The following is a 27,001-nucleotide window of genomic DNA, read 5'->3' on the forward strand; positions in this document are numbered from 1 at the left end:
TTTAATTCTAAAAGCTGTAACTTTTTCCTGAGTCTCTCCATCAGTGTTCGACTCCAGTTTGAACAATGTAAGGCTGAACACCGTTGCTGACAATCCTCATTTTGGCTGCGTGAGATTCTCCAGCTTTGTTGTTGTTGAGCAACAGAAGCATGAGCTGTTAAAGCTCCGCCCTCTTCTGGAAAGGGGGCCAGGAGCAGCAGCTCATTTGCATTTAAAGGGACACACACAAAAACGGTGTGTTTTTGCTCACACCCAAATAGGGGCAAATTTGACAAGCTATAATAAATGATCTGTGGGGGATTTTGAGCTGAAACTTCACAGACACATTCTGGGGACACCAGAGACTTATATTTCCTCTTGTAAAAGGGGCATTATAGGTCCCCTTTAAAGTTGACATTTATGTGATGAAAGTCGAAGCGACTAGTCGTTGATGATGTCATTAATGAACAAATAAGTCTGAACCTTGAGCCAAGACTCGAATGCGGGTTGCCTTGTGCACAGCTGTAGCATACGACAGCGCTGCCCACAAGGCTATTGTACATAACAGCTTATTTTTATCGGTTCTTTTGTCTTTTGGTCATTATATTTCTTACAGATTTCTGCTTTTTCTAAATCAGATACAGATAAAGTAGCACGGTAAATATTTATACGAACGCATTAGTGAGAGAGCGATTGCGTGTGTGAATTAATTCTACCTGGCAGCGTCTCTCTACTAATAGTGAAGATGTGAGTGTTAGTTACTACGAAATATATACTAGAACTTTCCAGTTTCTAAGCTATTTTATTAATGACAATAAATTTCTGCACTACTGAATGTTTTTGTGTGTGCGCAATCTGCACGTGATGTGCTCACTACTGTCTTTATGTGTGTGTGAGTTACAATGCAGCAGCGCATTAGTTTAGAACGGCAATTAACTTACGTGTACAATAAGTTGTTTAACCCCTTAACTGCCACCTCCTTTTTTTGCATAGACATGAAAATGCACTAGCCAAATCAAATTTTTGGTTGATATCTCAAAAAATGAGCTTTCAGTAAGATTTTGTTTGGGCGCAGTACCAAACTTTTTCACTAGACGACATCCAAGATCCATTTCTGACCATATAAGGGTGCCTCCATTTCCATATATGGTTTAAGTGATCTGAACCATATATTTCCATTATTTTCACACAATTTATAAAGTAGACATCATATTCAGAAGTAGAATTCAACCTCTAATAAACACATAAAAAGAACACGTATGTGCGTTATAGCTCGCCGCCACATCACAAATGGCAAATCCATATTTTTTTCTTTATATTTAAAACATTTTCAGACCTTTTTTTCCTCAAAAAATTTAATGAATGTTATCTTTGGAACTTCTGGCATGAAAACAAACTGAGGTTTCTACCAATCTTACCAATCTACCGATCAACTGCTAGAGAAGAGAAGAAATTGTTGAATAAAGTCATTATTTTTGTTTAGTTTTTTTGCGCACAAAAAGTACTCTCTTCGCTTCATAATATTAGGATTGAATTACTGTAGTCACGTGACTACTTTAATGATATCTTTACTTCTGTTCTGGACCTTGAATGTGGTAATTTCGTTGCTTTCTATGGGAGATGAAAAACCTCTCAGATTTCATCAAAATATCTTAATTTGTGTTCCGAAGATGAACAAAGGTCCTACGGGTGTGGAACGACATGATGGTGAGCAATTAATTTCTTTGAAAAGAAATTTAATTTTGGGGTGAACTAACCCTTTAAAGCATTATGGCAGAGCATTAAAGTCGACTAGTCTGTGCAACCACTACTACCGTTCAGAAGTTATTCAAAAGAAATCAGCTTAAGAGAATGATTTCTGAAGGATCATGTGACACTGACTGGAGTAATGATGCTGGCGTAATGATTGTTTTCACAATATTTCTGTTTTTACTGTTTTTTTAATTTTTTTTTTTTATCAAATAAATGCAGCCTTGTTGAGTTCAGCCAACTTTGACTCATTGATCATTTCTATTTGCTTAAATATCTATCATTACCTTTCAACATCTTCCTGGCTGCCACCATTTTCCAGCGACGCACACTGGCTGACACTGATTTGAAAATTACTGCATGAGTTGAGTTTCCAAGGTGGATTGCACTTTTCTAATAAGGAAGGTAGAATACAGACTTTCCGAGTTCAGTGCAATGATTGAATTCAACTGCACTGATATCTAGTAATTATATACAGTCTGTGAACATTTTTCCAGTTTGCCAATGAACACTACATCCTAAACATAAAAGAAAAAACTGGAAAGATATTTCATTTGTCATTGTAACCGCAGGCATTGATGATTGTCTTGACACTGGGAGAACGTTGCAGGCAAAATAAAGTTAAGGAAAACCAAAGCGACCTGAAAAAAAAAATAAATAAAAAAAAGCTCCAGGTCTGGACCTCTAGGGCTGTGTCACATCCCTAACTGATGCTTTAGAGATCGCGGTCAGGGCAGTGTCCTTGCCTGAGGTGACAGTTAACATTTGGATTGGTTAACAGTGCCTAGGGTGACCACAGAGTGTACGTCTCTGTGAGCGAGTCTTTGGGACGGAGGGAGCAGCTCTGTCGCTCAGGTTGTAGGTCAGCTTGAAACTGGATGTTGCAGGCCTGCAGCTGTAGGCAGCATCTGGGTTACTGGGACCCACAGCAACAAAGTCCTCTGACCTGCCCTAAAAAGCTGTCAGCTGCAACCCTTCACCCCTGAGGCTGACATGGCGACTACGCCAAACATGGTGGCGGAACAGCGTCACTGCACTGACCTTTCACAAACCCTGCCATACAAAGAGGCGGATGAGTGAAAAAGCTGCAGAGGGAACACAAGAAGACAACCCACCTGCGAGATGTCCATCACAGAGTCACAGCTCAGGGGCCGTGCTGAGGTCAAGTCGTTGAAGCCCAGCAGGGTGGATATGATACCGTTCTGATCGATGCGGCGGATCATGGTGCCGTCTACAAAGAAGATCACGCCATACTTATCCACGGTAATGCCTGAAGACAAGAGAGAAAAAGAGAGTGGATCTCTGCTGGGAGGACAATCGCTGCAAAATAATAATAATAATAATTATAAAATAAAATAAAATAAATCTAAATGGAATCTGAAAATAATTCATATAAATAAAAATAATTCAATAAACAAAATTGGGTGAATCACATCCTGCTAAGAAGATTCATATTTCATCCCAAAATCAAAATAAATAAATTATATTTTAGAAACATAGTAAACTAGAAAATGAAGTATATTTTTTAACATTCTTTATGTTTTTTTCATTGTGATATTTTCATGGATATTAAATTAAACAATTCTTATTACCATAACATTTTTTTTTTTTTTGCATTGTAGAAATCTTATTTCTACAATGCAACAAAAAAGAGAAATTACTAAAATTAAGTTTGGCCTTTGATACATGCAGATATAAATAAAAAATTCTAGGTAAAACAAAATATATTAAAATGTGCTATATTACACAATGACATTTTAATGAGAATCACTACTGACAAAAATAAAATAATTTTAAATCAAATAAATAAAATATAATTACTAATTAAATTAAAAATTAAATTAAATTAAATTATAAAGGAAGGGAGGAAGGGAATATGCCTAATTTTCCTGGAAAAAAACAATGTCAGTGTTTATTCATTTTTTTAATTTTTTTAATCAAAAAAAAAAAAATTGATTTTTTCTTTGTGCAAAATTACATTTACATATATGCATTTAGGAGATGCTTTTATCCAAAGCAACTTACAAAAGAGGAACAAAAGAAATTCAAAGAGCCTACAATAATATATAACAGCAGGGTTATTAGACATATACAGTTTCCTATTTTTTCCTTTATATGTTTAGTGTGAAATGTGACCTGTCCAAGTTTCAGTGAGATTCTCTCACATGGTGCAAAACAACAACAACAACAACAACAACAACGTTGCGGATTTTATGGTGATAATTGTAAGGACAGAAAGAAACGCATATCTCTCAACATCCACATGCTCAATAGGAATTCTTATAAAAAATCCATGTGATAAATTAATTATTTATGTCTTGAGAAAACAACCACCAGGCATGGAGCATCCTGGGTAAGAGAGAAGCATGTGGTGCTGTTAAAGCTATTTAAGAACATGTGAATCTTTCTAACGACACTGTGGATGACTAAGAAACATGTGACTCCACGTGCGTCATCTTCCATGGCGATAATTACGGCTTCTGTCACAAATGTTTCTTTAATTTCAAATAACGAAATACTTAGACTAGCAAATCGAATCCTCATTATATTATTTCTTTGTGTTGGTGAAAATGGATGGAAGAATTAATTGCAGACCCCCAATAATTCCCCTCAAAGCACTACATACGCTACACTAGGAGGAAGGGTAGCCTCTATACTACAAACAGACAAGTGTATGCAAACCACAGGTTTTGCTATCAATTTCACGCTGTGGTTTTGGGGTTTGGATGCTCAGGGCTTGTATCAGCGCAAATATATGGAAGAAATGCTAATTTTTGAGAGATATGTGTGGCTGAAGCAAAATAGCTGAAATTGCTTACAGCACCTTGAAAGGGAATTTGCTCATAGTCTAATGGGAATGATGGGAAAATTGAATCAGTAATGGCAAAATCGCTGTCTGTTTCTGAAAAAATGCCAACACTGTTATTCAGATATCTGGAGGTTTACCTCTAGGGTTTGTAAGCGTGGCCTCCACGGCCTTGCCTCCGTCCCCGCAGCGCGTCTCATCGTAGGGTAGACATTGATCCCCTGTGCCTGCCACCAGCTCGAGGTTCTTTGCCACATCCTTCACTGTGCTCAGAGACTTCACCTTAAACACCTTCCTGCTGCTGGTGTCCGAAAGGTACAGGGCCCCCGAAACGGGACTAGTAGCCAGGTAATATTTGTGTGCAGGACTATTGCTAAAAAATAAAGACAGAAAAACAGTCAATTGTGGTGTAAAGGTTGGTGTAAAGAAAGGTTATTTTTGTTACTTGAAATAAAATAGATGTTAACTGAAATAAAATAAAAAAAAAACATTATAAAAAGGATAGTTCCGGTCCTTGATTCTGATTGGTTGAGCCGCATTCAAAGCAGTTGTAAAATTCCCAAAAACATACAGCTGACCACATTACATAATTATGCGCCACTGAGTGTGTGTGTGTTGCTGCATTTGTCTTAGCAACCACTCTTAGCAACGTTTGTTCTCAATTTATTTTGTTCATTGAAGCTTACTGTATTATGTAGAAGAGTATTGTGAGAGAGATATTGAGTGACCGAGTGTATTACCTGCATTCAGATTTAGCATTTTCCTTCAGGTCAGTCCTATTTTCATAATAAAAATGTTTGAAACGTTTGATTGTCCGCTGCGATCTTGTCCTTTTAACATTTAATGGGTTTTCTCGTGCCCTGCTGACACTGACAGCGCTAGTCAAAGCATTTGTCATGTCTTGTTCCGTGCTCACAACAAATTTCAATCTAAAAGTCTTTGCGACTGAGGGACACGCTAATAAAGACAATCTTTGTCGCCATCTAATGGTGTAATAAATGTAACTTCTGTTGCTGTTCACGGTTAAGGAGTATTTTTTTCCAGCGGAAGGAAGGCTTTTAACGATTTTACTTCATGAAAGTTCCATTGATACATATTTTTTTTGGCTTTAATATTTGTATTGTGCGGTAACCGATTTATATGTGAATTTATAACAGCTAAGGGGGGTTTTAGGCACTCCGCTCTGTGTAAATACACTATAAATTCACTGCAAACCACGGCTTCTTGAGGCTTATTGCTTTATTTTATTATTTTAATTCAGCTAATTGCCAAAGCAACATTTCTCATTTTCATTTAGGTTAACTTGTAATAAAATAACTAGAACTGAAATAAAAATGAGTAAAAACTATATATTATATATATAAAAAAAAAAAAATAGTAAAAAAACAAAAACAAACAAAATTACTAAAATTAAAATGAAATGGAATAAAAACGAATTATATATATATATATATACACACACACACAACAAAAAGGCAATAAAGTGCGGGAGCCTGTTCTACATTGTTAGCCATGATCGGCAGCAAAATTATCCAATTTTGATAAATGATACTGATGCAACTGAACCATGTCGACACGTGCATCAGATGTCACGTTTAAATCTACGCATTAAAAATGGCTTCAGAGATGGGAGTCAGCAGTGGGAGATCATGTACATTTCAAATAAGAATCACCGGATGACAGATCCACAGCTATAGCTAGAGATGTCTCTGCCATGTCCTCTCCGCATCAATCTTTTACCGTGTACATCTACTCTCAGTCCAAATATAGAAACACATGTAGTGTGTGTGAAGCCTGTGGTTAGTAAAGTCGGCCCAGTGTCTAATGTGCTGCCAGTGTGCATTCAAATAGGTATGCCACCAAACCCCCCGAAGGGAAACTTTCTTCTGGACATGCATGTAGTCGAGTGCCGTTATCTAAACACATTATGTATTCCTGTAGCAAAAATGGCCCACAGGCCGAAAAAACTGTCCATTACACGGCAAAGCTGGACGGTCAAAGTCATCCCTCACAACCACACAGGGGGGCTAAAGAACATGAAAGCCCAACAAAATGGCTCCAATCAGACTAGAGAGGGTCTCTCTTGGAAAAAAAAAAACACTCCAGTCTGGTACAACGTACAGAGTTTCCTCTCTAATCAGATTCTGAGAAAATGATAGAAAGGCTAGGCCTAACTGGACTGCAATTTTACACTTTTCAAGTTGATTCGTGATATGCTCTAATTGTACCTCCACTGAAGGCTACATCTGTGGTCAAAGACCGCTTGTGGTGAAATTGGGATGATTTGCACCAGTTTCACAGGTTAGCGCTAGTACATAAAGTTTGTTCACCTACTTCAGGCTTATGCAATTTCGGTCAGCTGAAGTACAGTGAAAAACAAGGAATTACTGTACTGCCTGATTTGGTTTAATAGGTGCAATAGAAACATGGTGGAAATTATAATGTTCAACTCATGTTAAATGTTAGCAAGTTGTAAAAAAAAATGTGCGAATATTCAGCAGTTGTTCATGACAGAAGAAAAAAGTGTGAAAAGTTCTCGCCTTTCTGGAATGGTGTCTTCCTGGAGGGGTTAATCATTTTCGAACAAAGTGAGAAAGGTCACAGAAAAACAAAAATGATAAGTGAAAAGCATTCTTCTTAAGTTGACTAGCCACGGCACATGCTATGACACACACATCTGCCAACTACTATTATTGTTAAAAACCAAGCGCTGTTCAGCATTTAAAATCTAGCATGAGAATTTAAGTGGGAAAGGTCATTCAAGACAGCAAAAAAAGGGTAATTGAACAATTTATTCTTTGCAAAAAGTGCAATTTTGGTGGTAAGACTGTGTTAGCATGCTAATGATGACTATCCACAACAAATACTATGTGACACATGTCATGCTAAATGCTATCATAACTATCCAACCAACTTGACTTAGGATCAAGATTCAAACCCTAACAAAGTGAGAAAGGTCACGATAAGAGAACAAGAAAGCATGCTTTGTAAGATGACATGCTTGTGCTATGACACATGTCTGCTACATACCATCATTGTTAACAACCAACTTGTCAAATTATCAGCATTCAGAACTTAAAGGTCACAGCAATAAAGTTAAAATGTTAAGTGAACAATATTCTTCGTATTAAAATGGCAATCTACTGGTACTGTAGGACTAGCACTCTCATGATAACTAGCCTCAGCAAATGCTATGACACACGTCTGCTAAATACCATCATTGCTAACATCCAATATGTCTAAGGATCAGCATTCAAAACTTAAAGCGAGAAAGTTCACTGCAAGGGAACTTTCAGGGACAAGCATTCTTTGTAACATGAATAGCCTAGGGGCAGTTCACACAGAATGCATTTTTAAATTCCACTGTGCTACTTTTTAATTGTTTTTCTATGTAAACACGTGCTAGACGGACGTCTTTAACTGTTGCGCTCGTGTCTTGCGCATGACACGCATTTCAAAAAATGCAGCGCTCAAGTTAAAAGTAGTTCAACTTTTTAAAAATGCATCTCTAGACTTTGTTCCTTTTTCGTTCCACTTAAGAGCAAAAACGCATTCTGTGTGAACCGGCCCTAAGCAAATACTACAATGCTAAATACCATTATTGCTAAACCAAATTTGTCATGAATCCACATTAAAAACGGAGTGTCTATTTACACTAAGTGCAAATAGCGTCCCTTGTTGGCAAATGCTATTTACACTAGCTCCACCCACAAGACACACAGAATTCAACGTCTTCAGTGGCGCAGTGGTAGCGAGTAAAGCTCACAGACATGACTTTTAATGCAATCGACGCGGGTTCGAATCCGCCTTTTGCAGAGTTCGCTCTTCTCCATTTTCCCATCACATATCACAGAAAGGCATTTATTTTCAATAAAATTAAAATAATGTTCTAAAAGTGGAAATAAGCTGCCCAACGAGTGTTTAATAATATTAAAAGTGGCTATTTGCTAGGGTTAGGGGAAGGTGTAGGGAGGGTTTTTATTCTCCTAATAAGGCAGCATCCATTTAATAATTTTAATAAATATAATCATTTGCACTCTATGATATTATTGTATCCTGTAAATGCACAAAAATACTGAGGTGCAAATAGTATTTGCCAATATAAAGTACAGATAGCATCTAATTACTATTACACTTATTGCAAAGAACTGATACTTTTACATGGTGTAAATAGAATCTATCGCTATTTTCACCTAGTGTAATTAGCATATCGCTGAGAAAATGCTGCTATTGTCCCTTAGTGTAAATAGAATATATTGCTATTATTTACTTAGTGTAAATAGCATCTACAGCTATTTGCACTTAGAAAAAAAGAGCCACACCACCTGTAGGTCTATGGTAGTACTCAAAGAGATGACTAGCCACAACAAAAGCTACAACACACCTGATAAACTCCATTATTGTTAACACCTAATTTGTCTAAGGAGCATCATTCAAAACCGAAGTGAGAAAGGTCATAAGAGAACAAATACGTTCAGCATTATTCGTAAGATGACGTCTGCCAAATACCATCATTACTAACAACCAACCTGTCTCAGGATCCACATTTAAAATCTTACAAGGTTGCCGCAAGAGAACAAAAACGTGAACTTAAAAACATTTTCTACTGGCAGGGCTAGATTAGAGATGACTAGCCATAGCAAATGCTACAACACACATCTGCCAAACGCCATCATATTTAACACATAACCTGTCTTCGTATCAGCATTCAAAACCGATTAAACAGGCATGTTCCCCTGAAACTCTGGGGCTGTTAGTGCCAAATCCCAGTGGCCAATGTGAGAGTGTGGAAAGGAATAGCGGCAGGTCTGCAGCACTGTCAGCTTCGATCCCTTATTCAGACCGACAACTGACCTTCTAGAAGATTGCTGGAAACGGGCTGCTTTGGTTGACCTGGGGCCGGCACGTCACTGTGTGGCTGCTGACCGTGTTGAATGATGTCCTCGGTTTGGAAGGAAGGTAAAATGGGTTTGTCAAGAAAAATCTCAATCCCATTTTGCAAGAATCTGCCAGGGAGTTTGACGCTGCGGGTAGATGCTTTTCAGTCCCAGCAGTCTCTGTGTTGTACATTGTGTTATTGGAGGCATGCGGCATTGTGCTTTCTGTGATGAGGAGAACACCCTGACCTTCATAGTCTCCATCTATATTCAACAACTAAAGCCAGTCTGGGGAGGATAATTGGATTTTCAGCATGTTGCTGTGACGATAGAGGTGAGCGACTCTTGTGGAAAGGGGGTCAGCGGGTATGTCAGAGAGATCATGGTCTAGCCTTATTCTCTTGTCTGTGTGCACATACATAAACACTGAGATGCACTTATTTGTTTTCATACAAACAGTGGCGACTGCTCTCTTCTGGTTGCAAATATGGCCTTTTCAGTAGTTGTTTCTACAAATGTATATTTCTAAAATGAATTATTGGAACATGTTCCGGTAAGTGATTTAGCTTGTATACCCTAAAGCACAACTTTTACAATCAAAAGAACACCACAAACCTGGTCCAGAGCCAATAAGACAAAGCAGCGGCTACAAAAACACTACAAAGCATGGAGTGGCCCATAGGCCAACAACCGACTCTATGTGAAATGCGAATGCTTGGCGTACACATTGGGCCAGATTTACTAACAGCTTGCGCCAGCGCAAACCCTCTTTTGGCATTAAAAAAACTACTGTCAGGATTTACTAAATACACGCAGTGAAAAATTTGCGCTGAAAAGGCGTGGACAGGATTATTTTTGTGGCTGACCTTATTGCATATGCATTGCATATGCATATTTATCCTTATTGCATATGCATATGAGTTTCCCTTTCAGACACAAAATTTATGGGAGGAGAGTATTTAAAGGGGTCCTTGATTATGATTTCACTTTTTTAACTTTCATCTGCAAAGTTATGATGCTCAAAGTTCAATGCAAAGAGAGATATTTTCTTTTACAGAAATTGCTTTTTAAGGACTATAACAAATGGCTGGTAGGGACTACAACGAGTTTCTTCCCAGGTTGGTGACATCACAAACCCCAAAATTACATAAACCCTGCCCCCAAGAACATGCAACAAAGGGGGGTGAGGCCATGTTGGGCTGCTTTAGAGAAGAGGAAGAGTTGCTGTTGAATCAACTCCACAGCAACTACAAAAAATGATCCACTAACCATTCAGTAGTTGTAACTTCTTCCTGAACCTCTCCATCAGTGTCTGACTCAAGTTTGAACAATGTAAGGCTGAACAGTGTTACTGACAATCCTCATTTTGGCTATGTGAGATTCTCCAGCTTTGTCGTTGTTGAGCAACCGAAGCGCGAGCTGTTAAAGCTCCGCCCTCTTCTGGAAAGGGGGCCGGGAGCAGCAGCTCATTTGCATTTAAAGGGACACACACAAAAACGGTGTGTTTTTACTCACACCCAAATAGGGGCAAATTTGACAGGCTATAATAAATTATCTTTGGGGATTTTGAGCTGAGACTTCACATACACATTCTGGGGACATCAGAGACATCCATTACATCTTGTGAAAAGGGGCATAATAGGTCCCCTTTAAATGAATCAAGCAAGGTGATTTACTAAGGTTTGCGCATGTCAGTTTACAGGTATTTGCTCATTTAACGCCCAAGAAAAGCATGTCTTAAACCAGATGCTAATTTGCGCTGCTCTTGGTAGATTGCGTTGGTCATTATGGAAATGATTCGGCTGCGTCTGTGTTCTTTTATTTGCACGTCATCAGTAGATCACGTGCAGAACTTTCCACACCCATCATAGCTTTTTTGGAATTGCGCTTTCACGCCAATTTGCCCTCTTTAGTAAATCTGGCCCATGGTCTTGAGGTCTTGCTGAACATACTTAACGTGCATTCTTGTGTTATCATCACGGTAAGAAACCTCAGTACTGGAAATAGAGAGAAATAGAGTTCACTTCAAAAGGTATGCGGTATTAAATATGAATCTGTTACTACTCAGCTAGCTAGCTTGCAATGAATATGTTGATAAATTGTGCAGCAATATTCTCATTACTCTGCAGCCTGGGCATTACAGTATTTACCCAGAATAAGACAAGTGATTGTAGAAGAAGACCTTTTACACTAATGCACACTATAGCAAGTACTTGTTTTCAGATTTAGGTTACTTGTCAAACTGTTTGATGGATAGAAATGCACAAGATCTTTTTGAGGGAGTCGAGAGACAAAAGGTTTGAAATCAATCAGTAATAGAGTGAAATAGATTGCCTAATAGATTCAGGGCGGTCCAATCCTGTTCCTGGAGGGTCTCTGTCCTGCAGCGTTGAGCTCCAATCCTAATTAAACACACCTGAACCAGCAAATCAAGGATTTCCGGATTACTAGAAACTTCCAAGAGGGTGTGTTCAGGAAAGTTGGACATTTCTGTCCTAAAGTACAAAGTCTCACCTTTCTAAAATTTTCATTAAGCAATGGATGCCTATATGCCAGAGCATGTCAAAAGTTCTGGCAGCATGACAGAGCATCACTTTCATATCCCCTTGTATTTCTCCCCCATGTCCCTGGGATGCATCTTCCCAATTCAAATCAACTGTAGAGTGCTTAGCTGGCATTGCAAATATGCAGTATAAGACTAGCCATTTATTGCAACATTGCACGTGTGCCCTCATCTAATAGCAGCATGTGTGATGCCACCCTTTGTCTTGATGGAATCATCCCCAGGAAAGTCACGACCTGAGGATGCAGGGCTAAACTGAGACTTCATCATGAAGGATAGGGCATTTTTGAAATTCGCAGGTGTTCTGGGTTTACCCAACCTCTCTCCGAGAACCCTCTCATATCCTGTCAGTCATACCTGAGCATCATACTGCTAGCTGTCACACTGATGCCTGTCAAAACCCACAGCTGGTTGTGCCACACATCTTATATTAAGGGTTTACAGCACCACAGGGAGGATGTGTGTTATATTTGAAAGCTTAGATCGAAGTTTGATGACTGATGTTTTTTTTTTTCTTGATACCATGCTGCCATTTGTCAAATCAAACATGTTAACGAACTGTGTATTCAGATCCGACGGCGCTTTGAATGTGTAATTTGTCATCGGGTGAAATATCACGCTGTATTGTGGGTAATGCAGCGCGGGTATTTCTAATGGACAGGGGTGGGTAATTATATTCTTTAAGGAAGCTGAGTCCCCCGAGGGCGAGAAATATTTAAAACGCTGATACCGGTCTTATGCTAAGCTCGTAACTGCTTTTCCATCTTCCTGTCTGACATTTCAAATTATGTGCCCTGACTCTGGTTTCCTCGTACACAATTCTTTAAGGTTTTTTTTTCTGATGCAGTAACCCACTTTGAGAGTTTACCCATGCATCAAACTGGTGTCCGTTGATCTACAGCACAAAGCTTAGTCGTAGCACTGCCCCTTTTATTGCTATCTGGAGAGGATGTGTTTTAATGCACTTCTTGGTATGCCTTAATTTACGGAAAATACCTACACTGAGTGCAATCCACAGGCGGCTACAAAAGCAACTGTACATAAAAAAAAAAAAAAGTGTTCAGCTGATGTTCATTCATCATAACAAATGGTATTACTCTTTAGAAAAGCTCTTACCTATGCCTGAAATCTTTATTTCTGTACTTAGCGAGAGCAGCATGAAGAGAAGAAGAAAGTGGGAAAATAGAGGGTTAGCTTACAGAGTTAGTACTTAATTCATGCATTAATGTAGAGAGAAAAGGTTAGAGTGGTAACATTACATTACTACAGACAGTTCTACAAGCATATATACTTCACAACAAATAGAAAGGATTCCTGCAAAGCACACATACTGGATGTTGCCACAGTGTGTTCTGATATGGAAAAACAATGCTAAATGCAAACAATAAAATGCAACCAACTATGTAATTCTGAATATTTAGGATAAAAAGGCTTAACTTCTAAAAGTGATGAGAAAACAGTTTCCAAGAAGCAAACCCAGTTGAGAACCTCTGGCCTAGACATCTATTTAATTTGAGAATTTCATCTGGAAATGTAATTTGTAAAGAGTTTGCTCATTCCCAATACATCTCTAAAATGCTTCCAGGTGGATGTTGTGTCTCTATGAATGTACTGTACTGCAAATTTTTCTCTTTAAAAAAAAAAATTACCAGATGACTATGCCCAATAATTAGGTGATGCTTTCCAGGTGATTCACTCTTTAACAGACATCTTGGAGATGTATGTGTGCTTATTGGGTTTGAAGGAAAGATGGATGACATTTTATCAAGGTTCGGAATTACATTTAAATAAATAATTCACCTAAAAATGAAAACACTGTCATTATTTACTTCCTTCTATGGAACAAATCCTGGTCAGTATTTTCAAAACATTGAAGGGTTAGTTCACCCCAAAATGAAATTTCTGTCATTTATTACTCACCCTCATGTCATTCCAAACCCTAAGACCTTCGTTCATCTTCGAAACACAAATTAAGATATTTTTGATGAAATCTGAGAGGTTTTTATCTCCCGTAGAAAGCAGCGTAATTACCTCATTCAAGATCCAGAAAGGTAGCAAAGACATCGTTAAAATAGTCCATGCGACTACAGTGGTTCAACCTTAATGTTATGAAGCGATGAGAATACTTTTTGTGTGCAAAAAAACAATCAAAAACAACAACTTTATTCAACAATTTGAACTGCTGTCATATGCAGTTGACATAGTGAAGACAGTGCAGCACTTCCGTGTTTAAGTCCGAACTCCGGCTCAGTATTGGCTGACGTTGCACAGGGAACAGCACAAATTGTTAAATGAAGTTGTTATTTTTGTTTTGTTTTTTTGTTTTGCTTCATAACATTAAGGTTGAACCACTGTAGTCACGTTGACTATTTTAACGATGTCTTTACTACCTTTCTGGACCTTGAATGTGGTAATTACGTTGCTTTCTATAGGGGATAAAAACCTCTTGAATTTCATAAAAAAATATCTTAATTTGTGTTTCTGAAGATGAATGAAGGTCTTACGGGTGTGGAACGACACGAGGGTGAGTAATTAATGACAGAATTTTCATTTTTGGGTGAACTTCAAATGTAAAAAGCCAGCATCAATCCTGTACTATATGAGTAGAGCTCCAAGATGCCTTTTGGTTTGTGAGCATCTTATCTAATAATATTTAAAAAAGCAACTTGTCATTGGTCAGTAGGTGAATGTTTGTGTATCTATGCACATGCAGAATGCCAAACCTGAGCTCTAAGACACTCGTGACATTTCCTGTGGTGAAGATCCGACGGACGTAGTTGAAATCCCCCACGAACAGACTGCCATCCGACCCACAGGCTAAAGCTACAGGTGCGAGCAGCTTATTTCCATCCGCCAGCCCGTTGCAGCTCGGACAGGAGATACTGCGCCTTCGCCCGTTACCCATGATGCTTCCGATGACAGGGGGCTGCTGGGAAATGAAGATGTTCTCGCCGTTACCCTTGTGCAGGATACCTGAGTGACAGAGAGAGAGAGATGCCATAAGTATTTTGTCCATTTATTGTAATTCACCCAAATCCGTTCAGAACAGCCTTCACTCTGCAGTAAATCAACAGGATATGAGAAGCCGAGGTTTTAAAGCTGATTCAATTCTGCTCAAATTTAATGACATTAAATGTATTTGTATGGAGCTTTTCTCTGTCACAGAGCTACAGGACGGCTGCTGGCGCTTGAGAAAGGATTTTCACTAAATAACCAGGCCGAGATGTGCTAAACGGAACTGAATTCATTTATCGGAAGGAGGTGTTTTTCTCTCGCACAGCCAGATGCTTCTGTACAGAAAGCAGCTAAGTAAAAGTCCACAGTCACAGCAGGAAAGAACTTCCTCTTATTATCGGTATCACAGTCAATCTGAATCTTCACCGCATGCCTCAATGAATCTCAGATGCTGAACAGCTCGCCACATATGCCATTCAAAAGTGGCAGAGTGGCAAAGTGCGTGAAACTCAATTTCCAGTCATTTTCATTCTGCACCGCTTTCTCCCCGAGCACCTGTTGAACCACGCTGCGTTTTGAGAGATGCTAAATAGCAGCGTTTTCAGTCCGTCCATGATGATTGGCTAGAAATGCAGGTGGGTTTACTGGAGCTGATGCAAAGGCTTATTCTCATCAAGCTGGAAAATTCACTGCAAATTTCACTGCGTACAAGGCTATCAATTGAAACAAGGCATTTCCTTGGAGATTTGAAGAAAATCTGGCAATTTTGGAGAAAATTTTGCTTCTGAAGTACACTGATGAGTAACATATAAGCTTTTAAACAGAACATATTCCAGATAAACGTGCATGGAGCAGGTTAAACCTTTATTGTAAGTTGTATAGATTGTTATGTTTGCATGTTAGAGCAATACACTTACTTTCAGAAATAGCCAAAACCTGACGAGTAAAAAGCAGTTGTAAGCAATTTGTCAACATTTTATAATTTCGCTTGAGTGTGATTCATATTATTTCAGTATTATAAAACGGTTAGTTCCTGTCCTTGATTCTGATATGATAAAACACGGCTATGACCAGTTCACCCAACAGTTCTGTGTATCACTACACGACACCCTTAGCAAACACTCTTAGCAATGTAAACTGTTTGTTCTCAATTTATATTGTTCACTGAAGCTTACTGTTTTATGTAGAAGAGTACTGTGAGACATTGATTGAGCGAGTTTATTACATGCATTCAGATTTAGCATTTTCCTTCAGGTCAGTCCTATGTTCATAATAAAAAATCTGTTTATGTATTATCTTGTCCTTTTAATAGTTAAGGGGTTTTCCCGTGACTGACAGCCCTAGTCAAAGCATTTGTCAGTTGAGTCTTGTTCTGTGTTCACAACAGTTCAGTCTTTTCAATATAAAAGTCTTCGCTACTGAGTGACTCACTTATAAAGACAGTCTTTGTCGCCATCTAATGGCGTAATAATGTAACTTCAGTTGCTGTTTACGGTCAGGGACTATTTTTTCCCGGCGGAAGGAAGGGTTTTAGTGATTTTACTTCATGAAAGTTGCATTGATACATATTTTTTGGCTTTAATATTTGTATTGTGTGGTAACTTTCAGGTGTACAAACAAAAACGTAATTTCGCTTGAGTTTTGAAAATTCTCGAGTTTGATTTGTTTACTTTCAGTTTTAAAATTTTTTGCTGAGCCTGTCAAAAATTTGTTGGTTGGTTTTGGGCAGCAATTCATTTCTCTTGAGTGTGATTAACTTTCTCTAAGATGTCCAAACTTTTGTTGCAAACCTAGATGAATATTTGTAGCATGTTTGGTGTGAATAGTTTTAGAGCAAAAAAACAAACATTCAGTTAATTTTGCTCATGTTTCATTCAGTTGTTTGAGCGTAAACTTTGCAATTTTGCATGTGTGTGATTCATTTTCTTTTAGTTTTACACTGAAACGGGCAAAACTTTTTGGCAGCAAGTCATTTTACATGAGTTCAATGAAGTTTCTTTCAGGTCTACAAACGAAAACTATTACTGCATAAGTGTGGAGCCAAGGAGAGGCAATTAAACAGATGACATTAAAAGAAGCTTCATTGTAAATGTCTCTTGGGAAAAGAGAAGAGAGAGTTGACACAGAATTTGAGCAAATTTTACCGGAAGTGCCCATGTCGACAGCGCTGGGTTTTAGTGACAGTCCAAGCTGCCACCTGCGTTCCTAACACTTGAGCTACAAGTACGCCTCATTTACTGAGATAAGTGCGTCTGTGCGATGGCAAAAGAAAACTTGACAGGAACCGAATGGAGCAGTTTATGCAATCACTGATTTCAGAGACAATTCAGCAGCAGTAGGAAAATTGATCAACTCCAATAAGGTCCTGTCATAGAAATAACAGCTTTGGCTTGCTGAACTGTGGTTTGAAACACAATTAATATTCAGTGATATTATCGTTTTAACTGCACTGACACTATTGGATGAGAACAACATTTGAACCGAACTGAACTGGATAATGACACAACTGCAGTCTGCAGAGCTGCTTATAGCTGAATTGAACTTGTTTTATAATTGATGAACAGTGCAACATTGACAGTTATTGAACTGAACTGAAACAACACTGAACTAAACTGAGCTGAATAATGACATTAGTGTCTTCTGTAGAGCTGCTGTACAGCTAAAATTGAATTTGTTTAATAATTGACGAATTGTACATTAACACTGTTATTTTCATGTTTATTCAATCTGTATTGTATAAAGCGCTATACTGTATAAATGAATGTTATAACTTATCATCCCAGTCAAAGGCCCTGTTTACACCTTGGTATTATTGGCGTTTAGGTCGATTGGATAACAAGTAGATGAGAGAGACACATTCCCGTTTACACCTGTTGTTTTAATTCGTCTCTTTTGTCCACTTTTGACCACTTCTGACCTGATTTCTTTGAGGCGAGGGAAATGTATGGGTTTTTTCAGATCTTTTGATCTATTGGACGAAATAAACTCAAGCAATTTGCATATGAACGCAACTGGAGACGATGGAAAAAAAACACACAGAGAGCATCAGCTTTCGTTTCTGCTCTGATAGCAGCAAGAGTGTGTGTTAGAAATCAGGAATGGTGAGAACATTATGCTTGATACATTTTTCATCTTCGAACCAAACTTGGGTCTTCAGCCGACAAAGTTTAAACCCCGTCTGGCTAGAGCGATTCCCATAATGTTGACGTATTAGGTCAGTAGCGGAGACAAGGAGGTCTTTTGTGGCTGTTCAAACACATTTGACCACATGAGCGTTTACACTATGAAAGCAATCCGGTTGAATGCGTTTTCGACTACCTCTGGAAGTGGTCAAAAGTGGACAAGCTCAAAACGTTTTACACCCCATTTACACCTGTATTTAGTATCATCCACTTGTGATTGGATAGACAAAAATGCTTCCTAATACCAGAAGCTATTTAATTTCCAGAATGGAAAAAAAAAACAAAAAAAACTCATCAGATCTAATTAATAAGCAACTGTATTTTTGTGAGCATCTTTCAGTGTGTACTAACTCACCACTTTGGATGTTCAGCGCGTGATGTTTGTCCACGCTCCAGCCGCCAAGGTTGGACGCAGTGGTCTCGTATCCCTGGAGGACGGCTGTCCGCTTCTCCCAGAGGATCAGATCCGGGCAGGATTCGTACTCAAAACCCACGGATACTAGCAGGAGTGAAGATAAAACACGTTTGAACTTGAGACTGACAACAGCCTTGAGAAATTAGACACTAACAACTTCATTCCCCACTTACCGAAAGCCTCAGACAGCCCATAAACTTTCTGGCTGTAGACGTCTGCTTTGTCCCAGACAAAGTCATAAGAGAGGTTGGGTGCAGCTGAGAACCACTTCCTGAAGAGCCTTCCCTCGACGGCCACCATGAGGTGCACCTTCATCAGGCTGAACGGGATGGTGGAGTGGGTCAGGGTGATACGAAGGAGGGACTTATACCCCGACGTCCGGCTGCTCAGGTAGCCCAAACGCACGTCTGTACCTGGGATCTGCACTTCCTCTTGGAGGGTCTGGGGAGAGAGGTGATAATGTTGATATTAGTTAAAACAAAACAGAACTAACAGTAACAAATCTTCTAATTTTGTGGGAGATGCACCCTGCTGAGAAGTGTTTGCATTATTTAACATCTCCAGTATATACGCAAATGAGAATGAATTAATTTCTTCACAGCAGACATTTTATTATACAGTGCAACAACAACAAAAAACTAATTATTGGGTGAATCTAGGCCATATTATACCTCAAAAAGAATGAAAAAAGCTATTATATTTAAAAAACAAAACAAAAAACAAGTTAAATATACAGTACACTACCAGTCAAAAGTTTGGGGTTGAGAAGATTTTTTATGCCTTTGAAAGTCTCTTTTGCTCACCAGGGCTGCATTTATTTGACCAAAAAATACAGTAAAAACAGAAAAATTGTGAAATATTATTACAATTTAAAATAACTGTTTTCTATTTGAATATGAAATGTAATTTATTCCTCTGATTCAAAGCTGAATTTTCAGCATTATTACTCCAATCTTCAGTGTCACATGATCCTTCAGAAATCATTTTCATATGCTGATTTGCTGCTCAAACATTTTGGTAACACTTTACAATAAGGTCTCATTTGTTAACATTAACTAACATGAACTAACATTGAGCAATACATTTGTTACTGTATTTGTTAATGTTAGTTTAGACAGTATAAAAATACTGTCGTTCATTGTTCATGTTAGTTCACAGTGCATTAATTAATGTTAATACAGCTTTTGATTGTAATAATGTATTAATAAATGTTGAAATTTACATTAACTAAGATTGATAAATGCTGTAGACATATTGTTAATTCTTAGTTCATGTTAACTAATGAAACCTCATTGTAAAGTGTTATTAAAATTTCTTATTATCAATGTTGAAAACAGCTGTGCTGCTTTTCATATTTTTGTAGAAACCATGATAAGATTCTTTGATGAATAGAAAGTTTAAAAGAACAGCATTTATTTAAAAACTGAAATCTTTTGTAACATTAAAAATGTTTTTACTGTCACTTTTGATTCATTTAATGCAGTAAAGCTGATTTGGCAGGACATAATTGTCACAATATTGCTAAATAATATCGGCAAATAATATTATTAGACCTGAAATAAGCTAGTTTTCTAATACAATTCACAAAATATAATTTCTTTTTTTTCCTTTTGATTTTGGGGTTAAATATGGCCCAGAAACCTTCAAATTACTCCGAGTGAAAAAATGACTCAGTGTAAAGCAATGCATACGTCTAGGTCACACGGGCATCATTAACAACACCTTCGTTTCCTCACAGGAAGTCAGAGGTTTCTCATTGCTCACTGCAGAGATCTTAGTAACTCTCAGTGTATCGCTCCTTTATCACAGTCAGGAACAGAGCTGACCAATAAACACAGCCGATCGCTACTGAGTCAATAAACACTGATAAGAAAAGCTCCTCCGTAGACGTTTCTGTTTGTAAACCTGTGATAACTCTGTGTGTGGGTGTGTGTAGATGCATATGTACAGTAGTAAGTGTGTGTTTGTGTGAATAACCCGCCTCAAGATTTGGGATGGGACAGATTTGTGCCGATATTAATAGCCCAGACAGCACAATGCATGTAAGGCTGACTCATTTATCTTGTTAACCAAAGAAGAAGACAAAATAATTAGGAAAGTGGCACACAGATACAAGTAACAAAACACAAAACACACAAAAATGTGCATATTGAAATATATATACATATATACACAACGAAACTAACATACACATACTCACACACAAAAAACCTGTCACTCAAGACCAAAACACAGCTATTTTTTTCCATAAACCGACTGCAAAGCTCCTTCAGGAGTCAGACTCAAAAAGCTTCCATGCTGCTTTCGTCTAAATGTAATTATCGTTCTTCAGAAAATGTCTGGCGTAGTAAATTGGACTGTGTATCTCTGCCCAATTACACACAGGAGATAAAATCACAGGACTGCCACCCGAGACAGAACATCCTCCACTCCCTTCTGATGTACATTTCCCAATATCTGCCCCTGCTGTCTATCAGAACATCATTACGAACCAGCACTACTCTGGAATCAATTGTGGCAAATTACCACGTTTTTTTTTTTTTTTTTTTTTTTTAATCTGTCTGAGACAGCAGTAAACTTTTGAACTGTCTGCAAGTGTCAGACTAAACAAGAATAAGACTGTTTAAAAACATTAGACTTAAAAGTTAAAATGAACAAAAACAAAAATATTGTGAAAAAACCAACCCAAAAAAAAAAAACAGCCTTTAAATACAACACAAAACAACATTCACAATGCATCTCAGACATGATACCACTGAAGCAGCAAAGATATATTCTTCCATGAGTAAATTGGGATTATCAAAAAAAAAAAAAAAAAAAGTCAATTGTCAATTGTAAGAAAGGGGCGGAGTTTAAATGGAATAAATGATTGGAGAAGTCCAGCATATGTCATTAGAGAGAAGTCTGCCATTTCAATAGAAGATTTTTATATATAATAAATATATGCATGAATAAATCATTCACAATAAGACCAATAATATGTATTTAAAAAAATAGATTAGGTGAATTTTCATTTCATGCAAACTTTACCTTCGTAATATAATGTTTTTTTTTTCCCCAGTGAAATAATATTTAGGCCCCATTTACACTAGTGCGTTTTAGTTTTAAAACGGCGTTTTAAAACGAAAACGATCTCCGTCTACACTAAGCGGCCGAAAACGCATGTCACATGACCGTTTAAGCACACTGGGCATGCGCATACATCGACAGCCACGCCATCGTTTTCAAAAGTCTCTGTTTTGGTCCGTTTATACTGAAATGCAACCCCGGCGTTTTCAAACTAAAACGGGGTCTGCAGAGTTTTCGAAAGTCTCTGTTATTGAGGTTCGAAAATGCTGGAGTAGTGTAAACAACAGGCGTAACTGTAGCAAAACCTATGCGTTTTAAAACGAAAACGCACTAGTGTAAACGGGGCCTTAGAGGGAAATAACTGGGATTTGATTGGTTAAACTTACAATTATAATATTCGTGCAACATGTTTTGTTAATATTATGTTAGTTTTGGTAACATAGTTTTGGTTACATTAACAGATAAATCGTACACATTTTTAAATTTTTTTTTTTACTTCCTCGCTGTAGCTGGTAGTGATCTGTTTTCATCACCTGAATCTCTGGAACGACAGCGCCCCTCTCGTTGCAGGTCCCGGCGAACGCCGTCAGCGGGGCAGGCAGGACGATGGGCATGGGACGAGTGAAGCTGCTCAGGTCGCAGCTGGGGATGTCATTGACCTCGTGTCGCATTACAATGGTGTCCATGACGAAGAAACGTCCCCATGGCAGCCACAAGGTGTGCTCCTGAGTGATGAACGGAGCGCGCTCAAACCTCAACGCTATGGCCACGCCCCCGTTACTCACCAGGTCGAAGCTGAAATGGAGAGGACATGTTCGGTTAGACACGAAAAATCTAATGAGATAAACCCATTCATTTTCATTAAAGGCACCCTATGTAAATTTTTTCAAAACAAAGGCGTAGCTTGATGACGCCAAGATTTAGCGCAGAATCATGGGAGATGTCGTCTTCACCCCACAGCCGGTAGAAAAGAATCGGGATGGGACTTGGGCGGAAATCATGTTCACATCGTAATTCTCTACAACTACTTATCTGTTGAATGAATCCATTTATAAACGAATCCAGATTTAATAGAGTGGATCTGATGCATTAAGTACAGTTATTTGCTATGCCTTGTCACTGCCTTGAAAATGGCGTTTTGATTTCCTATTCAGTGAAATTACAATGGCATTTCATTATCTCATAATACCATTTACTAACATTTTAATCAACATTATTCACCATTTCTCAGCACTGCCATCAAAACCAGACTTAATAAAGGTTGTAATTCATTATGTTTCTCTAAATGACAGGATTCAATTGAAAAAGACTCGGCTTCAGTTAGTTGGGATGGTTTTTATCTGGCAGCTACACAATGTGACTGGAATACAATGAACTATTGGCTCGGTCTAATACACTGTGCTTTTGAATTTGCATTAATAAAATCAGCATGAATGGGTGGTGTCGTTATTCTCTTTTGAGAAATGAACTGGCAAGATTCCTTGCTGCCGGTACGCCGGCGAGTGTCTTTGTTGTGTGGTGGAACGGTGCGCTTTGATAAAGGAGGTGAGAGGGGAAATGACATTTAAGGGAAGGGTAAAGTATTATTGATCTGAGCTGTCTGCGCTAACATAACTTTACAACAACCCTACAATGGCAGCACACGCTCTGCATATAGAGTCGCTCTGATCAGAGAGCTCTGTTGTTGACACCGCTAACCAGAAATGAAACAGGACGCTATATGCAGGCTATCGTGTATGCGGCTTGCCAGATGACTGATTGTGTACAAATCCAGAATGCTACTCTTATCTTCTTTTTTGTGTATCGTCATGAGGAGACACACCTTTACAACACACTCCGGTAGACATGAAAGCACAAATGCACTTCAGTGCCTAATACGCCTACAACGCAAACAGACGATTAGCAATACGCGATATGTGGACCCACAGAACGCGCTGTACTCAGAGTCTTTGTTCTCGAGGTTGGCATAGATGCGGTGTGCATCTGTAGTCACACCTCACGCTGCTTGAACATTAATTCAACTACATATCCCAACGGGCCATTCACAGAGCTTTCATTGGCACGGCTGATAAACAAAGGTCTGCTTTGCCCTTGTTGTCGTGCCCTTGCTAAAATGTGAGCATTTGTCTGTGCGCTGTGGGAGTTTGAACAGAGTGTGCTTGTTGGGAAGTGTCTGCGAGAGAGCGTGTGTGCGTTTATATGCAGCCGTAGAGCTGACGCTAATCTGCAGTAAAAGCTAGCTGGCTAGTCACATGTGCTGAGAGACGCGCACACACATATATAGCCATAAACAGGGCACACGCACACAGCCCTAGAGGCTGCCATGCCAATCGATGAGCGATTCACAGGCCTGTTATCAATCACACAAGCACCTCAGGCATGGGTGACACACTTTATTAGTGCATTCAGCCTTTCAGTGCACACTTTGAGGGGACGCAGCGTTAACCCAAAGGGGTTAGCCAGATCGATGGGTTAGACCCCAAACACACTTTTAGTCCTCTGAACTGAACTGAGGCTATGTTCATACAGCAGCAGAATAGTTGTGAGTCCTGGGTGCTAAATAGAGTTACATTCACACACAAATTTGTTATAAATGAGAATGACAACTGTGTTTTATAGCGAAACAGAAACACCGAACAGAAATATCCTTATGAAAATGAAAAATACAACAAATAAAACCAAAAAAACATGTTTAACATAGTTAAACCATGGTAACCAAAATTAACCATAGTTTAACCATGGTATTTATAGTAAAACTGTGGTTATACAAAAATGACAATCAATCTGCCAAAAAAACATGGTTACTACACTTTTACAATAATAAAACCATGGTTAATTTATACCGTGGAGATTCACTTCAGTTATTTATTCATATAGACAGGACATACATGTATTAACATTAAAAAAAAAAATAATTCACATTATATAACCAAAGAAATACATGGTCAAATTAAACTTTTTTTTTTTTAATCTCTAGGTTTATTCAGTTAGCTTACGTGCTAACCAATTAGCCTCCTACCTTTGCATATCACTGATTAGCCCAAAAGCTTAGCATCCTGTTAACTGATCAACCTATTAGCTTAGCATACTATTAACATTTGGCCTGCTACCTTAGCATACAGTTAACTAGCTGACCACTTAGCCTAACATTATGCAAGTTACTTCACTACTACTATTAATTTGTACCAATTATTATTTGTAGCCTGTACAGCTCGGAGAGTGAGTGAACGCGATCATCTCTTCCTCACTAGTTACAGAATAAACTTAAATGAACATCTGAAGGTATGTTGAAAGATACAGTACAACTTACTGAAACGTATATCTCCTGTTATTGTTTATTCGGTGTTTCAACGGTGGAAAGACGTCAATAAAAGCTTGTAAACAATATGTCATGTAGCATTTACCTCAGAAAAGCCATTCAGCGTGCACAGCTTGTTAGTTTGCCAGAGAAATGAACTCTTTCGCTTAATATAGCCTATGCATTGTATCAGCCTATTTATTCATTATATTTTACTTAACCTGTTAGTGATGTCTTGATTATTTAATGTATGTTTAAATAAATCAGTCATGAAAATGACAGCCACTGTGTATAAATGATTATATTTCAGCAACGGATTGGAGTAAAACTTAATTTTATAATTAGATTTAGAAGTTAATGCAAAAATTGCCTATTGTGCAAGCTTACATATTTGCATAGAATTTGTTATTTGAGTGTTGATTATTATATCTAAAAATAAATAGAGATTGAATTTAGGCTAATAGTTTGGGCTCAGTTGTTAACCTGCAATATTAAAACCTGTAATATATATGTTCAAGTAAGGGCTCCCTACATAGTTTATAGCATCAGCAAAGATAATTTTTTTATGCTAAAGAAACTTTTAGTTATAATTTAATTTAAAATAATTTAAAGACAAAAACACAATTTATACAGCAAACCACTGTTTAATAATAATAAAAAAGCAATTTTATGTTTAGTTTTCTCCCCACCTGCTGTACCGAACCCGTACCGAACCGTGACTTCAAAACCGAGGTACGTACCGAACTGTGAGTTTTGTGTACCGTTACACCCCTAGTAGCTACCTAACCAGGCTAACAGGGAATGTTCTCAGAATTTTGTCAGTAACATTTTACAATAATGTTAAGGTTAGTAAATGCAATACATTCATTACAGTACTTGATGAATCTTTGCTAACATTAATCAAAATACAGCTGTTCATTGTTAGTTCATGTTAGTTCAGGTTTTGATTTTAATCATGTATAAGTAAATGTTGAGATTAACATTAATACATTTATAAATGGTTTAGAAACATTTGTTATTGTTAGTTCATGTTAACTGATGTAGTTAACTAATTTTAACAAATGAAACCTTATTGCAAATTGTTGCCATTGTGTCTACTGTTCTGGCAAGGTTCTCTCAAATGTTCTGGCTTGTACTATTCTAAATTGAAGCTTTGTCTTACTAGCAATTTTCATGTTTATTGCTCTTTTAAGATGAATCGGTTGTTGTATTCCTCATTTGTGACCCTGGACAAATGATAGGACAATATTTAGCCGAGATACAACTAATACAACTATTTGAATATCTGGAATCTGAGGGTAAAAAAAAAAAAAAAAAAAATCAAAATATTGAGAAAATCGCCTTTAAAGTTGTCCAGATTAAGAACTTAGCAATGCATATCCACTCACAAAAATATTTTTTTTATATATATTTACGGTAGAAAATTTACAAAATATCTTCATAGAACATGATCTTTAGTTAATATCCTAATGATTTTTGGCATAAAAGAAAAATCGTTAATTTTGACCATTACAATGTATTGTTGGCTATTGTTACAAATATACCCGTGCGACCTATGATTGGTTTTGTGGTCCAGGGTCACATTTGTAAGTCGCTTAAGAAAAGTGTCTGCTAAATGAATAAATGTAAGTATAGAATGTTATCTGGTCTTTAATAATATTCTCAAAATGCACAAAAACGTTATTTATACATTGTTCATGGAAGGGTTTTCTGAATTGTTTTAGTTGGATGTTCGTTTTTTAAATGTATTTTTTTTTTTTTTTTTTTTTTTTTAATGTTAGTACTTACTACTTGTTTCAAAAAACAATTCAAAAGTAACATTTCCATAATGATTAAAAAAAAAACTGCATGTTTTGAACATTTTAGCAAAACATTCTTAGAACATTTTTTGCTGGAAATCTCCCCAAAACCATTTTGATTATTTAGAACACAGTAATGCAATAATGCGTCATTTTTGAACAGGCTTTACAAACAACTCCCATTTTGGGTTCAAAGGGGGACTGAATCTCGCACTACACCAGTGCCACTTCCACTACATAATAATCACATGACATCTTTTAAGTCTATCGCCTATAGCTCAGTGGTTCCTGATGACGTGACACAGTATT

At 37.8% G+C, this 27,001-nt stretch overlaps 1 protein-coding gene across 12 annotated transcripts in view; it reads right to left on the bottom strand.

The window, feature by feature from the left end:
* The window catches only part of tenm4 (teneurin transmembrane protein 4), a 262,005-nt gene that overhangs the window by 51,966 nt on the left and 183,038 nt on the right, over positions 1-27,001 (bottom strand). For 8 of the 12 annotated variants that reach the window (XM_051862025.1, XM_051862022.1, XM_051862031.1 and 5 more), the window contains 7 exons: positions 22,129-22,390; positions 18,700-18,967; positions 18,467-18,610; positions 14,698-14,947; positions 13,091-13,111; positions 4,675-4,907; positions 2,844-2,998 (listed from right to left, as the gene is read on the bottom strand). In XM_051862025.1, the coding sequence (XP_051717985.1) occupies positions 2,844-2,998; positions 4,675-4,907; positions 13,091-13,111; positions 14,698-14,947; positions 18,467-18,610; positions 18,700-18,967; positions 22,129-22,390 (1,333 nt within the window). The remainder of the gene's footprint in view (positions 1-2,843; positions 2,999-4,674; positions 4,908-13,090; positions 13,112-14,697; positions 14,948-18,466; positions 18,611-18,699; positions 18,968-22,128; positions 22,391-27,001) is intronic. The other 4 variants (XM_051862033.1, XM_051862028.1, XM_051862023.1 and 1 more) reach the window with 1 other exon arrangement.

Source organism: Ctenopharyngodon idella, chromosome 15 (genome assembly GCF_019924925.1).
Source record: "Ctenopharyngodon idella isolate HZGC_01 chromosome 15, HZGC01, whole genome shotgun sequence".
NCBI lineage: Eukaryota > Metazoa > Chordata > Actinopteri > Cypriniformes > Xenocyprididae > Ctenopharyngodon > Ctenopharyngodon idella.